The 17,552-nt window shown below is 35.8% G+C and overlaps 1 protein-coding gene across 1 annotated transcript in view; it reads left to right on the top strand.

Annotated features, from left to right (window-relative positions):
* The window catches only part of EFHB (EF-hand domain family member B), a 35,986-nt gene extending 20,553 nt beyond the window's left edge, over nucleotides 1–15,433 (top strand). Inside the window, exons 8-13 of the mRNA XM_031940335.1 lie at nucleotides 720–787; nucleotides 3,732–3,886; nucleotides 8,779–8,986; nucleotides 10,079–10,297; nucleotides 12,747–12,928; nucleotides 15,072–15,433. Of these exons, the coding sequence (XP_031796195.1) occupies nucleotides 720–787; nucleotides 3,732–3,886; nucleotides 8,779–8,986; nucleotides 10,079–10,297; nucleotides 12,747–12,928; nucleotides 15,072–15,242 (1,003 nt within the window). The 3' untranslated portion in view covers nucleotides 15,243–15,433. The remainder of the gene's footprint in view (nucleotides 1–719; nucleotides 788–3,731; nucleotides 3,887–8,778; nucleotides 8,987–10,078; nucleotides 10,298–12,746; nucleotides 12,929–15,071) is intronic.
* The last annotated feature ends 2,119 nt before the right edge of the window (nucleotides 15,434–17,552 follow it).

Below are 17,552 nucleotides of genomic sequence, written 5' to 3'. Positions count from 1 at the left end.
TTTGAGAATAAGTTTCAGCTTAAATAGATTTACGTAGACTTATTTTTTTCATTAATGTTCAAGTAAAAGAGATATGCTGTTAAAAGAAAAGATAATTTTGATGTTTGATATATATAATTTATCAAATGAGATGATATATGTAAAAGTTCTTTATAAATTTTAAAGCACTATATACATAATTATGAAGCAATTTTATTGTATTCTTCTCATCTATTTTGATTGAGTTCAGATAGATATGGTCTTAGGACAGCATTAGGTATAAATGTTAAATTCAATTAACTTATTGTAAACAACAAAAAGAAAATAATTCTATGTTTAACATGAAAGATCTACATTTTAAGAAATCTAATGATAGAGTAATGTTATTCTGTTTCATAATCAATTTAGGGATCTGCACCAGGCGATTTTTAAAAATCAAATTCCTTGGAACTAAATGGAAAAATATGAGAAAATGAAATAAAAATATGAAAAAATGAAAATCAAAATCTTATTTTTTGATACCATTATCTTCCTCTTCCTTGTTGTCCTCATTAATAACTTGGTGTGAGGATTTCCTTCTCCCAGTAGGTATAGAAATTCCTCAATGCCTTAACATTTGGGATTCTTGTCTATGTTTCCCCTCTAAATCTTCCAGTTAACAGTGTATGGGGGAACATACTTCAGATTTCAGGTTTGCCATGTGATGAGTATTTTAATGACAGCATTTTTATCATTAATAGCATTGCAGAAACAATGAACCTTCCACCAAACCACACGTTTGGAGCATTGCTACGGCCAGATAATTATGGTAAATATACAGCTTTTTTCCAAAGTGTAAAAAGTCATGATGTTGAATTAAACATTGCTTTCCTCTGCACATCCCCCATTAAACAAAACTCACAAAGTTAATGTTAATGAATTGTTAATTATTAATGAAACAAAACAAAGTGAAGAAAAGAAACTGATTTTGTTTTTTTGAATGAATTTGAAGAATGAAAAAATTTATTCCTCAGTACTGTCTCTCTTTAAACTTAAAAAAAAAAGATTCATTGGGTTTTATTGAACAAACACAACCTCCTTATATAAAATACTCCTAATCAACTAAAAGAAAAAAGATAATAACTTTTTTTTTTTTTTTTTTTTTTTGCATCCCCTGCTCCTAGCCTGGAGCCTGCTGAAGAGTAGATACTCAGTGCTTGTTGATTTGGATTTAAGTAGTGTAATGAACAACCAAATAGTTGAAGTTAATCCTTGAATTATGAGAGGTCCCATAGGATTATGGGCAGAGAGCTGGCCTTGGAGCCAGGATTAAATTCTGCCTCTTATTTATACTGGCTCTTGGCTACACAAATCATTTAACATAATGCTCTGGTATTATTGATTGCCATGAAGGTGTTAACATACATTATAAAAGGGAGAGGTCACATCTGAATTTCCTTAGACAAATCAAATTACAGGATCTAGTCTTCATTCTTAATAACCTAGCACCATTATCTATTAGCGATCTATTATCTCATTGTTGTATATATTCCCATAAGGGATATAGGTTGTCAACAAGCATTTATGAAGCACCTAATATGTGTGTCAGATCTTGAGTTGAGCTCCAGGGATATGAAGAAAGGTAAAAAACCATCCCCTGTTCTCAAGGAGCTCACAGGGTAATGCCACATGCATCATGCAAACAAAAAATATGTGGAAAATTGGAGATAGAAGTCATTAAAGAGAATCTGCAAAAGTGGTATTTAGTTGGGACATGAAGGAAGCCAGGGAAACCAGGAAGGGGAGAATGAAGTATTCCAGGCATGGGGGACACCAGGGAAAATCTACAGTGAGCATCTTGTGGTAGGAATAGCAAGGATGCCTGTGTCATGGGATCAAAGAGTATACGGAGATGGGATTAGGGAGTAAGGTAGAAAAGTAGGAAAGGACTAGGTTATGAAGGAGTTTGAAGGACAGAGGATTTTATATTTGATCAGGCTGGGGTGATAAGGGACTATTGGGATTTATTAAACGGGGTGAGGGTAACATGATCAAATTTGTACTTTTATAAAGAATATTTTGACAGCTGAGTAAAGGATGAATTGGGAAGAGTCAAGGTAGGGTTAGACCAGAACTTTTCTAAGCCTGCTCACCCTATGCTATTCTGGTACAATTCTCCAACAAATCTACTATAAGGGATCCATTCAACATGTTGGGAAATTTATTCACAGAAGACCAATATACCAGGAGGGCTTTCCACTCTTATCATTTGACCAGCTTATTTTATCTGTTTTTTTTTTTTTTAACACATATTCTTCAAATCCTTAGCTTGAGTTTGAAATACCCTATATACTGAATGCCTTAAGGAAAAAAAAAGTTTTAAAAGGAAGAAAAAGTTGAGTTAGGCTTGAAATTATATAACTTCAACAAACTTTTACTGACTTTGGATTATATGTAAGCTTTTGTGACATACCATCTCTCCAACTCATTGATAATGCTTATATTGACAATTCTATTTTTACCCCAATGATTTGTGTCTTTTAACTGAGGGATTCTGGCCTTTTTGTGCTCTTAATACATCAATATGATGCTGTTACAAGATGAAAAAATTAGCTCTGACCAAAGGCCTGTCAACAGATGATTAAAACCTACTAAATCTCTTGATTGTTGAAACATTAAAGACTTCCTTTGTTATTGATTAGCCATGTCTGACTCTTTTCAATCCCATTTGGGGTTTTCTTGGCAAAGCAGTTTGACATTTACTTCTTCAGCTAATTTTATAGATGAGAAACTGAGGCAGACAGAGTTATTTACCCAGGATTACACAGATGGTGACTCATGAAGATGAATCTTCTTGATTCCAAGCCTAATGTCTATCCACTGAGGCACCTAAATGCCCTAAAGACTTCCTTAATCATGCAAAATAGGGAGATTGGAACCTTTTTAATACTGAAAAGAACAAGCCTTCATTTAAGAGAAAGATAATGAGTTTGGTCACTAAAAATGAGGAACTTTTGGAGGAATTAATTTTACTTCACACATTAAATAGCCAATTTATTAGGGCTAAACTTCTTGGTGCAGTGGAAACAATGCTCCAAATTGGAGCCATGGTCCCTGGACTCAGGTGCAGACTTTGCCAACATTGGCCAAATCACAGCCTCTTTGGGTCTTAGGCTCCTTATTTAGAAAATGAGAAGTTTACACCAAAGAATTCTACAGTTCCAAAAAGTCTCTAATCCATCCAACTGTTTAATTGAAAATGGATTTTATTGGGTGTAGAGAACTCCCACTGAAAAAAATGTCCTCTACCATTGCATATAGGCATTTGTCTTATAATCTAAGTGTCTCAGAGAATTGTTGGTAGCACCTGGAAGTAGTGAGTTATTCAGACTCTCACAGCCAGTATACATCAGAGATAAGACTTGAACTAAGATCATCTTCTTTCATGATTTAAGGCCATCTTTCCATCCAGTATACCATCGCTCACTCTTTTAATTGAAGATAGAATACTAAACTATGAATTTTTGATTTTGAGAAAGTAATTTCTTCTTGAGTAGTGAAATAGTGCAAAACTACTGGCTTTCAGACACATGTCTATAATTGACTATTTTTAATGGTAACCATTGTTTTAAGTGTCTAGGATTAAATTTTTTAAACCTATTCAAAGAAGTTGATTTCTTGTTATTATTACTACTATTGTCATCAATATTATTCAGATGAGGATTGCTATATTTCTGGAACAAAACCAATTTGCTGTGCTTGTGTCCCATTAGGAGCTGCTGATGTCATTTACAACCGGCACCCTGACCATTTCCAGCGTGGCAAGGATAGGCAGCGGGCTGTCCTGGCAGCCATTCGTCAGCACCTGAAGAAAGTGAATTATCACAACTTTGACTCTTTGTTGGCTGCGTTCCGGCATTTTGACGTGGTCAGTAGCGTGATGGCTTGTTATATGTCCCGGTAAATCAGTCTTGTGGAGATGTTGTAAAGAATCCTAGAACCTAATTGTTTTCAAAGTAGAAAATGTAGACAAATCTAAGTGGGGAGCTCAGGAATTATTTATGAATTTAAGTGATGTCAAGGAACATGACTCAGGTTAAAAAATTTCAGTCCTAACTCTGTAGATTCTTAATTAATGTTCTATCAGTAATTCAACCTGAAAGTGGGAGGAAAAAGAGAAAGAAAAAGAGAAAAATTATTTTTGCATTTTTTATCTAGAGAAATAGGGAATATAATAATTCTTGATGGGTTGAGAATTTCAATTTCCCCTAAAAATAAGAATGACATCCTCTTTGCCTTCAAATGATGAACATAATGCTTAAGTTTCTTTTTTATCATTTAAAATTACTACCTATTTTATTGTAGACCCCACGTAGTTCTTTTCAAGGTTTCAAGCTCTATAACTCTATTGGAATAAAAGACAGTGATAGTTTAATTTTAAAAATTATTTTATTCTCTTTTTGATTATCACATTTTTCTCTTTCATTTAATCCATTAGAAAAACAACAGCAACAAAACAAAGCAAAAAAAAGATACAAAAATCAAACCCTTGTGCAAATGCAGATAGTCACATATTTTGCTTTGTTCATATCCAAAAGTATTTGTTTTATTTTGCATCTTGAATCTATTGCCTCTCTGTGAGGAGGTGGGTAGCATATTTTATTATTATCAAGTAGAGCACTATATAAATGGTAGCTATTATTGTTGATATTTTTGGTCATTGAATTGGACTTCTTATCAACAAAGCTGTTGTTCTAATTTTTTTGCAAAAAATATGTTTTTTTTCCTCATTTCACTCTGTATCAATTCCCAGAAGTCCTCAGGTTTCTCTGAAACCATCTTTTTTGCTTATTTCTTCAGGTGCAATTAATATCGCATTGCATTCATTTACTATAATTTGTTCAGCTTTTCTCCAATTAATGGACAATCTCTTATTTTCCAGTATTTTGCCACTACAAAAAGAACAAAAATATTTTTGTGTACATGGGACCTTTCTCTATCTTTTTGGCCTCTTGGGTTGCTGGGCAGGTAGAAGTATTGCTGGATCAGAGTGTATAGACATTTTAGCAATTTGGGGGTATAATTCCAAATTGCTTTCAAAAATGGTACCATCGACTATGCATTAATGTGCTTGTTTTTCTAGTAATAGTTTAATACATATTATTTAAATGGAACTCATTTTTATAAGAACATCTATATACACAAAATTCTACTTTTTCACAAATTAGCAGTTAGAGAATACCTAACTACCCAATTTGCTTGTATAGAATCGTTTGACACAAAACCTTTTATATGTGAATTTGAGCACATAAAATTATAGACTAGATGTTGGCTATTTTGAAAATTAGCAACAAACTAAAATTAGATATGTCAACTAAAATAAGGATTTTCCCCCTCAATCAAATCTAGCTCAATTTCAAAGATTATTTCAGGAAAAAAGTATACATAGGAATGGATTGAATGTAAAACTCCCTGATGGAAATGAGCACATCCATTTATTGCTATCTATATCCATCCATCAAACAAGGTTCCTGGTCTGTTTCCATCAGGGGTTGATGGGAGATAGTGGTCAAAGCAATGGAGGGGGTGGTTTGACCTATCTAGTACATGGAGCCTCCTGCCTCAACTTAGGAGTGCTTTGCAGCTTAACTAAGTTGAGTTTGCCTGTCCTGTAAATGTTTGGGATAGCTGGTCCTTTGTCCATAGGAACTGCTTTCCAAACAAGGGTTGCAAAGGATAGGCTGGAAGCAGAAGTGATGGTCTGGCTACTGACCAGCAGCTGTTGCTAGTAGTAAGGTGATGGTACTCTCCATCTTCAAACCTTGTACCTTTTTTTCCTGACTGCCCCCATCTTCCCTCCACTCCTGGATACTTTCCCTCCTGTTTACTTTGCCTCCTGGCTTCCTTCAAGACTAAATTAAAGTTTACCTTCCAGGAATCTTTTTCTGGCATCCTTGCCTTCCTCAGTGCTTTCCCTCTGACATAACCTTCCATTTCCACTTTCCATATATCTTGTAGATATATAGTTGTTTGCATATGGTCTCTCCCATTAAATTGGGAGCTGCTTGAGGGCAGGGTCTATTTCCCCATTTCTTTGTACCCTCACTGCTTTCTTAGTTCAGTGCCTGGCTCTGAATTAGGAAGGTTTCCTAATTGCGAGCTTGGTGATTGTTTTTGGGAGAAGTAACTGCCCTAGACCTCTGCAGAATAGTTTTGGGCTCCTTTAACTTTATGGAGTTAGAAACCCAGATCCCCAATATTAAAACCTCTGCTTTTATATGTGACTTTTTTTTTTCATGTTGCATTTCACTGAGCACAAACACTGACAGCATAGAAAATAAATAAGATGTCTCTTTTCTCTCTTGTGCATCTGGTAATATTCCCTTGACTTTTTGTCCCTTTCTAGTAGTAGACCCAATCCATAATCTCTGGGTCACTATAACAGGTGGAAATATCCGCTCCTTATCCATCCTTTGTCTATTTGACTTTCTGGACTTTGCTCTTTTTTATTAGTCATCTCTAACATTTACTATATAAACTCAGTCAAGTCACTACTTAGCTCTAGAAATGATCACTGCAGTAATTCATGATTTTGTTGACCATGGGAGGGATTGTAGAGGTCATTCAGTGTAATGATTTCATTTCACAAATGGAGAAACTGAGCATGAGAGATAAGGTAATTGATTTCCCCAGTCACAGAGAATAGCAGAGCTGATTTCTGTATCCTAGCTTTTGTCTCTCTGTGTCTCCTCCATACCTTGAAAGCTCTCTTTTCTTACCTCTTACAGCTAAAGTTCTTAACCTATGATCAGTGAATTTGTTTTTCTCAAAAGTACATATTTTGATAATTTTTTGCACAATCATTTTCAGTCATGCCTGACCCTTTGTGACTCCTTTTGGGTTTTTCTTGGCAAAGATACTGGAATGATTTGCTAATTTTTTCTAACTTATTTTACAGATGAGGAAACTGAGGCAAACAGGGTTAAGTGACTTACCCAGAGTCATACAGTTAAGACATATCTAAGGCCCAAATTTGAGCTCAGAAAGATAAGTTTTCCTGACTTCAGGCCCAGTGCTCTATCCATTGTGCCACCTACCTGCCCCAATTTTCATAGCATTTATTTTAAAAAATAGATTTTTATTTTTCAAAATACATGCAAAAGTAGTTTTCAACATTCACCCTTGCATTGTGTTCCAAGTTTTTCCCCTCTTTCCACCTTCCCCCTTTCCTTCGACAGCAAGCAATCCAATATATAGGTTAAATATGTTCAGTTCTTCTATATATATTTCCACAATTATCATGCTGTACAAGAAAAATCAGATGAAAAGGGAAAAAAAGAGAAAGAAAAAAAACAAGCAAGCAAACAACAAAAAAGGTGAAAATGCTATGTTATGATCCACACTCAGTTCCCACAGTCCTTCTTCTGGGTGCAGATGGCTCTTTTCATCCCAAGTCTATTGGAACTGGCCAGAATCACCTTGCTGTTGAAAAGAGCTACATCCATCATAGTTGAACATCACACAATCTTGTTTTTGCTGTGTACAGTGCATAACTGCATTTCAATATGATTGATTTCCTTTGTAATCTTTTATTTGAGGCATTTAAATAAATAAATGCCTTTGAAAAGGGTCTACAGGCTTCCCCAGAGGTGATCTGGGACACATGCAAAAGATTCAGAATTTCTGCTTTTGAGTCTTTAGCTTCTTCCAAGGTTCACCTTGGGTGTCACTTCCTAGAGAAGTCTTTTTTTTAAATCTTCTACATGATTGTGTTCTTTTTGTCCTCCACTTATCTTGTCTGTATATATCTCATTCCTTACCAATTGAATGAAATTCCTAGAAGTCAGGGCTATTTCACTTTTGTCCTTGTATCACCAGCATCTACCCTAGTACCTGGCACCTGTAGGCCATATATGTTTCTTTTTTTTTTTTAATGAAGTTTCTTATTTTCAAAACATAGGCAAGGATAATTTTTCAACAGTGACTCTTGCAAAACCTTGGGTTCTAACTTAACCCTTTCCCTCCCACCCCACCCCTAGATGGCAAGTAATCCAATATTTGTTAAACATGGTGAAAATCATATGTTTCTTAAATTGAATTGTGAGAAACATTCCTAAAGGAAAACAAGTTATATGTTTTTTACACAAATCCATTGCCTTGCCTTCATTCAATGTCTTGACATTATAATATTTTAAGTGTTTTCATGTCATTCCCTTAAGGGGAATATAGCATGGAGGTGGTTAGGTAATAGAGTGGATAGAGCAGTGGCTCTGGAGTCAGGAGGTCTTGAGTTGAGATGCTTCTTAACTGTGAGACTCCTGGCAAGTCATTTAACTCGAATTGCCTCACAAAGAAGGCATGAAGATTATGTAACACATCCCCCTTCTATGGTGTCTTTCCCCTTCCTCCAGAAAAGTGATCCCAACTTTAAAGCACTTTGTGGATCAAGACCCATTTAAACTCATAATCAATTTTGTTATTTGTCTTTACCATCCAATCAAATTATTAGTTCAAATAAAAAGGATCTTGATCAAGCAAGGTTACATTTGACGTCTTTGAATCTCAAAAAATCTAGTTTATGCTATAGTGGGCCCCTAATATATGGTGGTTTTATGGAATAGAATATTTCCCTTGGGAGCTCCCGTTGCCCAGATCCAAGAATGTTCTTGACCAGATTGGGAACATGCCTTCTGGTGTAAACCATGCTCCTGGTAGGGAAGCGCAGAAAACATGTCTGGCTCCAAGGCCACAGACATGAGAGCCCACGGAGAAGCCTGAAGGAGCAGAACGTCCTTTTGTTTTCTACCCTATTTCTAACAGAATGGAGATGGGATGATAGACAAACAAGAGCTCCAGAGAGCCTGCTCTCAGATGAACCTAGAACTAAGCGATGTGCTCCTGAACGAACTGTTTAATTACTGTGATTTGGATGGGGATGGCATGATTAATTACCAAGAGTTTGCTAATTTTCTGAACTGGAAAGACTTGATGCCCATTAAGGAATATGAAGAGAAGATCCTCCTCACAGGTATGTGATTTTTAAAATGGTTTGAATGAATGGACAGAAAAGCATTAATAAACTTGTCCCAGCAGGACCTGCTCCCATTTCTAAAGGGGCTGAGATTGGCCCATCTCTTGGGTATCAGAGCTTTGAAGTGCAAGGGGCTGGGACACATTGAGCTCTGCCCATTAAGTACAGCGTTAGTGTGGTGAGCCCTACTGGGTGGGGTGAATACCCACATTGAGGGCACCGAAGGCCACTGAGTTACCTAGAGAAGTCCTGTTCTGGCTGGAAAAAGAGCAGATCTACACTTCTAATTCTGGTCAGTGGTGGGATTGGACCTGTGAATAGCTCCTGATTCTAACTTGGACAAGATGGGAGGCTATCCCTTCTATAGAAGGTCTATCCTAGTCTTCCCAGCTGTTAATACCTTCCCGTGTATACATTTTGTATGTACCAAGTTGTCATTAAAATAAAAGTTCTCTAGCCAGGAATGATGGCTCACATCTGTAGTCCTTCTAGGGAGGCTGAGGCTGATGGATCACTTGCATTTGGGAGTTCCAAGCTACAGTGGGCTATCCACACTAAGTATGGCACATGTATGGTGAGCCTGGGGCTGGAGGACTACCAGGTTGCACAGGAAAGGCAGGAGCCAGCTAAAGCTGCTGTGGTGGTCAGTATTGGGAGCGGACTGTCAGTGGCTATTGTGCTTTTTTTTGGCTGCAGCAATTGGGGCTTAAATGACTTGCCCAGAGTCACACAGCTAAGAAGTGTTAGGCTATTGTACTTTTAGCCTTGGCAAGGTAAGGAGAGTCAGCCTCAACCCCGACTTCCCCCAAGAAAAATAAAGATGGAGGCCGGTTGAGGGCAAGGGGCAGGTTTTTTTTGCTAGAGTTTAGCATGGTACCTGGCACAGGGCAAGTCTTAATAGTTGACTGATTGGCTAGGCAATGGCAACTGCAAATGCTTGGTGCTAATCACATCCAACATTTTCTGCTACTTTCTTCTTTTTTCAAATTTTAATTAACATTTATTTTTTAATCTTCTACCACTTCCCTCCCCAATTGGAAAAAAAAAAGAAAGCTCTTGTAACAAATATGCTCTGCTACTTTCTTAAAGGGAAAAAACTGTCAGAAGATCCTGAGCGCCAACTCGCTACTGATACAGAAGCGGATAAATCCATTCCTCTGATCAAACCTGAAGATATTGTGCAAGAACAACCTGGGAAAGACATGAAGACTCCCCGGACTCTAACAAGACCAACAGATAAAGTATTTTCTGATTATAAAACAACATCTTCTCAAATTAATGCAGTGGTAGGAGGCATCTCTCCAAAGAGTGAGTATGTTAGACTTGTCTTTTTTTAAGAACCTAGAAACTCATGGAAATAGCAAGAAAACATTCTCTGTATTTTAGCTCAACTGAAACAATGGCAAATCAGGAGCTAAACATAATGAACATTTTATCAGATTTGACTTCCACTGCAGTTGGTTACTAAGGATATTTACCCATCCTAGAAGTCTTTAGTAATAGGGTAGACATCAGAGTAAATGACTTCCCAGTTGCATGGGGTTTTGACCTCCTCTCTTTTTCATATTTTTCTCCTTCCTCAGTCTCCTCCTTTTCTTCATTCCTCCTCCCTTTGCTCCATTTTCCTTCTTTTCATTTAATTCTTTACATCAGAGTAATTTCCAGATATCTTACTCATGATGAGTCATTCAAAAGTCAATGACAGTGTTGGCAACTGGAACTCTGTGCAACATTACACACTCACAATTATCTACCAGCTCTTTCCTGAAAGCATGGAAATGCCTTTCCTTCCTCTTTTCCTCGACAAGTTTCATGTTCATTTGACTATATCAGTATCCAATTCCATATCTTCATCTAATGCACAAAGATTACATGAGAGTCTTTGTTAAATCCTCCCCAAATCCAGGCTTGACCTTGATTTCCTTGTTAAAAATACCATCAAGAAAGGAAATGTAGTCAGTCTGGCTTGCCTTTCTTGTACTTGTGTTGTCTTTTAGTGGTCACAATTTTCCTTTCTAAGTGCTCATCAATTATTTCTTTAAAAAGTGCTCCAGAATTTTACTGAGAGTCAAAGTGAAGCTTAGAAGCCTGTAGTTGGAGGAACCCACCTTTTCACCCCTTTTGGGGGAATGGGCTATTGGCCCATTCGAGCCCTAGACAGCTGAAAAGGTCATTGACCATGTCACAGATGTCACTTTAGAAAGTTCTTTCAGGACCTTGGGATGGACCTTGCTGTCTAATTCTGTGTGAGGTGTTAACTCTTCTCTTATTTTTAGGGTCCACTCCATTAACCATTTTTATTCTATCCTTCCTAATCCAAAGATGTTTTTCCTTGACAGAGAAAATACAAGTAAAACAGGAGTTGAATAGTTTATATATTCAGAACTCTAAGGCAACTTAATGAGTATCTCATCTGCCCCTTTTATTTTCCTAGGGGAGGAACCAAGGCCCAAGATCATACAAGTAAGAAAGCAGGATTAAAATCCAGATCCTTTGATTGTAGATTCTGGCCAGTCTTCTGCTAGACCATGTTCCCTGTCTCTCTTGTCTTTCTAGCCTCCATTCTCAGGTTTAGCTCTTTGTGTTCTCTTCCTTGTACCCCAAAACATAGTTAAAAAGTGCCTTCCTTGTCATTAGATTTATTACCAAACTCAGCTAATTTTGATCTTCAATATTTCTGACATCACTGTCCTAAGGATTGTATTACTCTATTGTATTCATCCTTAATTTTTACTATCTTTTTGCTTTAGTTTTCTAAAATATTCCTTTAAACAATCTCTGTTGCTTTTTTTTTTGATAGGACTTAATTTTATTAGTATAGGGAACTCTCAGTCAGAAACATGCTCTACCACCACAGATTTCTACTTTTTATTCAACTTATAGACTTAAGTAGTTGTCTGGGGTACTGGGAGGTTACCTGTCCAGGATTACATAGTTAATGAGATATTTTCCCACTTACCTTGATTTCTTTATACAGCTCCTCCTTCGTCATCTGAACCTTTTGTAGTTATGAAGTCAGAATTATTTTCTTGAGGGTTCACCATTCTTCCAGAACTAAGATCTCCTATGGAATTTAAGACTATGATATCCTGTCATCCTTTATCTGCAGTATCCAAAATCTACTCTTCAAAAATATAAAGTGTATCTGATTTTCCCAAGAGGTTTCCTTCTTTTTTGTTCCAAACTCTTAGGGTCACTTTATTTCAAGATTACCACTTATTTCCACTTCCAACATTGATCAGTTGTCAATAATATTGTAGAGAGAATTCTTGGTCAGGTCAGAATGGATTGGATGGGAGGACTCTGAAAACCTTCCCTTTCTTTCTCTGGTTTTTCCTGCTGTGTGATTCTTGGCGTTTTGCTTCATTAACTAAGTCTTCCTTATTGGTCATCAAATATAGAAAAAGCTGTTCCCCTTTTGCATCCTTTTTTTTTTTTTTTAAGAATGAAATTAAGACAAATCAAATTATTAGCTATTCTGTTTTCAGTAGAGAATACTCTAGCAATAGATAGCTGAAGACCATTATCATTACAGTGTTGTATTTCTTTGTCAAGACTGTTAAGTGTTTCTTAAATTCATTCCTTTCTTCTTTTTGATCAAGATCTATAGTAGACTTCTATATGACTTTTTCCATTATGATATGAATAAGCCTCAGTCAAGTATTCTCTATTATTAATGCTTCCTCTCTTGATGTGAACTTTTCTCCTACTGATTTGAGAGCTTTGTTTCCTTTTCTCATTAATTTTCATTTTGTAGGTATTCCCGTGTGTGGTATTCCAACGATTCGTACTGATCTCCCTGCCCCTCGTTTTCGTCGTATCAGCGATAAAACCGATTACGGTGATTTAGGCACTTCTTACACATTATTACACCCATCCATCTACAGTGAAAAGGGAGTGTTTGAAACAGACTTCTTTAAGGCTAGATCAAAAGATGAGGTACAGTATATGATTTCACAGTATCAAGTAACTTAACTCTATCTGTATCTTCCTTTTTAGACTTTAAAAAACAAAACAAAACTTGAAGCTTTCTGCTGTAAAATAATCAGAACACCTGAAGCAGAGAACCTTTTGGGTTACCCTGAATTTGGTTGTGAAAGTTTTGTACAGTTCTGGAAAAAGAAAAGTGGAATGGATGTGTATTTACAAATCATTCATATATGCTTAAATCTTTACATAGCTAAAATGCATCAAAAAGAGGAAAACTAAAAGTAAAAGTTATAAAACAGACATAAGAAGAAAAAACAACCTCTTGGAGAGCTGATTTAGCTCTGCTCTTTCTGATACATTGGTACAGGATTTCATTTCACATCCACCTTACCTGTGGTTTCAGCAAGGCTGATAGGTAAGCACAAAGTTGCAGTCATTATGGCATATGGATCTGGCAGAAAGAAATTAATTAATTTGTCATATTGACCTTATGATCAGAGGACATGATATATTTCTCCCCATATATTCTCTATGGAACTCAACTTTTTTTTTACTTCATAAGATAGTGTTTTATGGATATTAAAATAATCCACATCACTTTCCAGAGACTCTGCTCCTCCCTTGTGGAAGCTCTCTAGAGCTTTGTGCAAATCCTGGTTCTATCACCTTGAGCAATTCCTTAAACCATGAAAAGGCCTTGGTCCTTTATTTGTAAAAAGAGGTCACTTTAAGTTGACCACAAAGTTCCCTTCCAAGTCTCTATCAATGGCCCTAATTATAGAAAGAGAGGCTCTTTGTCTGGTTATAGGAATTTTAGGCATCACAAACAGATGGTGTGTGGAAATGTATATATAGACTCCTCTTTGGGATCATATTGGATCCCTTATGGTAAATCTTATTTACTATTTTTAGGAAAAATTGGGAATGCCTCAGAAGGGAAGTTCTCTCTCTCTTTTTTCCCACTAGGCCAATAGTAGCTTCCATTAATGTTCTTGGAGGTCTACTCTTGAATGCCCTTGGGACAAATATATTCTCTCTTTTCCTATCCTGAGAAAATGTTGTCTTCTCATCAACTATATCTGAAACCTAATCCAGTTTCTTCCTCCTTTCCACCTCAACTTCATGTGAATTTAAGACTTCTAGATCTTTTCTTTGCAAATTTGACATTATTTTAGTATTATTTAACGTTCTCTGTTTCCAAATCCAATTTCTCATTTCTCATTATATCACACCAACCCCTTAAAGAGAAAGAAAACCAAATATTCATCCATTTTAGTGCCATGGAATGTGCCAATCAATCAACTACAGATAATAGGCTGGTAGCTGAAAGACAGAAACCCACAATGGGTTGTCATCGATGAAAGGAAAGGTTCTAAAATAAGCTTTGCACAGGGAATACAAATTCTGAAAGATTCCATTATTTTGACCAGTGTGACCTGGCAATGGATGGCTGTGAGAGATGGACTGAAAAAGGAAAACAGAATCAGCACTTTTGAATTGTGGTACTGGAGAAGACTTAAGAGATTCCCTTGGACAGCAAGGAGATCAAATCAATCAATACTTAAATTAATTCATACTATTCACTAGACAGAAGGGGTTGGTGTGCTCTGGTCCATGAGGGCTCATGAAAAGTCAGATACTATTGAACTTCTGAATAACAACAATGACCTCACTTATCTCTTGTTGAGTGTAAATGAACAGAAAATGAGGTGGGGGTATTGTTATTCTGCACAGGCAGACTGATTCTCTGATTTATGATGGTCTTTTTTTTTTTTTAAAGAGGATTTTAAGGACCATTCTTTTATTATTCCAATTTTTTTCAAATTGATTTTATACTGCATATGTTTGCTTTCCTTTGCTAACTTTTGGTCCTCCCTTCTCTGTTCCCAGTAGCTCTGCTCTTGTTTCTCTTTCCCCTAATTACTTTCAGTTTTAAACTTCCTTTGAGTTTATATTTTCTTTCTCTTGCTTCTCATCTTTCTTTGTAATCCTGCATTGTCCTTTTATTTATCTTTTTCTTTTCTATCTTTTCTTTCCCTTCTTCTCATTATCCCCAAGTGACTAGTAATCTAAACTGTCTTAAACAAAAAGAAAACCTTTTACTTCATAGTTTTTAAAAATGACACTTTGCTTTAAAATGATATTTTTATAGATTGCTCGGATATTACGGAATATTGGTGTCAATCTTACTGATGAGAACTTTGAACTTGTGTGGAATTTGGCTTCTAAGAAACATCACAAAGGAGAAGTTTGTGTAGAGTCTGTGAGAAATGTCCTGGATGAAATGCAGCATGCTGGAAGAATCAGAAGGAATCAAGTATAATATGTCTTGTGATTTTTGTGAAGTTGATTCTTTTCCAAAAAGGAATGCGACTTTACATGTTACTTTAAACATTTAATTTTATATACATTCAGATTTAATCTAGAATTAGATATTCTATTCTATTCTGTAATCACTGTGGGAGATCTTATATGTTATATATTGCAAATAAATTAGGTTTTTTATCCTCAAAAATTTTCTCACAACTAATATTTCTAAATATATATTTTGATATATTTAAAAAAAATAATTTGTTTTCAATTAGCAAGCATTTATTTTTCCACACCTCTTACCTCTGACACTAACTACTCATGTAACTTTGAGCAAGTAACTATACTTCTCAGAGCCTCACTTTCCTGAATATAGAATCCTTGGCTTCTTTCAAGACTTTGCTTAAACCATAAAATCTCCCCTTTGGTAGTCTTTTATGCAAAGCTTACAATGATTGTATTTAACATTTCCTATGAGAGCCATTATTCTCAGGAAATCTAGTCCTGTGTGTTTTGTTCCTTTGTGATGTGTTGCTCCCACAAAATATTCAGGGACTAGGAGTTGCTATACTCTATGTCTCCTTCAGTTATTCTCACTCCATGCTGGTATTAACATCTGGAAGGCTGGAGAATGAGGGTATTCTTGATAGTAATAGGAAAGTTTAATAAGGGGGATGGTTTGGGGATAAAGATAGTGAGTTCCACTGAGACATGTTAAGATGCTAATAGGGAATCCAGTTTGAGATATCCAAAAGTCTACTGGAGATGTATAATTTAATTTTAGCAGAGGGATTGGGTTTAGGAATTATACACATAGACACATACAGAGATATATGTGTATACACACATAATACATGAATATGTAAACACACATACATATATATGTACAGATAATTCATATATATCGAACTATTAGACTCATCTGCATTGTACTTCTGTTTATCTGTCTATCTATCTCTGTCCGTCTGTCTGTCTATCTCAGAATTAGCTACATAAAATTAATGATTGTATCCTTGGGAGGAGATAAGATCATTAAGTAAGATAGCTCAGAGAGAGAAGAAAAGAGGGCCAAAGATAGAGCCCTACTGGCCAATACTTGATCTCAGTTTCGTTACTGGTACAGTTTAGCCATTGGACCAAATTATCTCTGTAGTCCCTTCCTTTCTAAATGGATGACCTTACAAACTAATGTCTATATGTCTATCTATATTTTTGGGCAAAATTATACATATGCCAAAGTTTGATCACATGTTTAAAGATAATTATCGCCTTGCATGATTTTACATCACTGACTCAATAATCTTTGGAATGAACAACACAATAATATATAAAAATATAAATAAATGTATATATACCTACATGTCTATATCTGTCCACATATATGCATATTTATTTTTATTTTATTTTATTTTTAATAGCTTTTTATTTACAAGTTCTATGCATGGGTAATTTTACAGCATTGACAATTACCAAACCTTTTGTTCCAATTTTTCCCCTCCTTCCCCCCATCCCTTCCCCTAGATGGCAGGTTGACCAATACATGATAAATATATTAAAGTTATATGCATATTTAAAAATTATTATTCCTTAGGCTATCTATGCATACAAAGCAAAATGTAAAATATGAGCCAAACCATAACTCTGACTGGTTGTCTGGGTGTCTAAAATACAGTCCACTAGAAAACCACATTTAAGTTATGGCTTTTATTCTCCATGTTATTTTAATATAGACCATAGCCATTAGTGTGTTCATTTATGTATTTTATAGGTTAAATAACAGATTAGATAATTTCCATACTGTCCTTTTAGTAGCCACTTTTTCCAGATGAGTTTGTATTTCAGTATGAAATGACTGGTCTGATAATAAAATCAAGAAGTTTGGAAACCATAATTATACTCCTATTTCTTCCTAGTAATTTATTTTTCTTGTTCCCATTTTCTAATGCTCAGAAGGCACACAAAAAAGAAATCTATAAAAATTACAAGAAAAGATTCCTAGAATTTTCTGTCAGGAAAGAGAGAAGGACCCACTTGTGTATCGAATCAGGCCCACTGGCTCTGGCTCCTGGTCAGCTTCACAACATGGGTCATAAACTCTTGAATACTTGATGGCATATATTGAATTCAATGACTGCACGCAGCTTACTCCAAGGAGGAAAGTCAAAGAGCTAAAAAAAAATGGGTAGACTCAGATAACAGTATAATAAAAGATGGATGATAATGTGCTTTCCTGTTGAGATTATAGATTAATCATTTTGCATGAAGCAATTTTTTTGTTGGTTTTTTTCTGCCATGTTGTTTGTACTATGTTATTCACCAAAAG

The sequence above is a fragment of the Sarcophilus harrisii genome, chromosome 5 (assembly GCF_902635505.1).
Source record: "Sarcophilus harrisii chromosome 5, mSarHar1.11, whole genome shotgun sequence".
NCBI classification, from domain to species: domain Eukaryota; kingdom Metazoa; phylum Chordata; class Mammalia; order Dasyuromorphia; family Dasyuridae; genus Sarcophilus; species Sarcophilus harrisii.
Note: the sequence above shows the minus strand (reverse complement) of the source record. Positions and strands in the feature narration are given on the sequence as shown.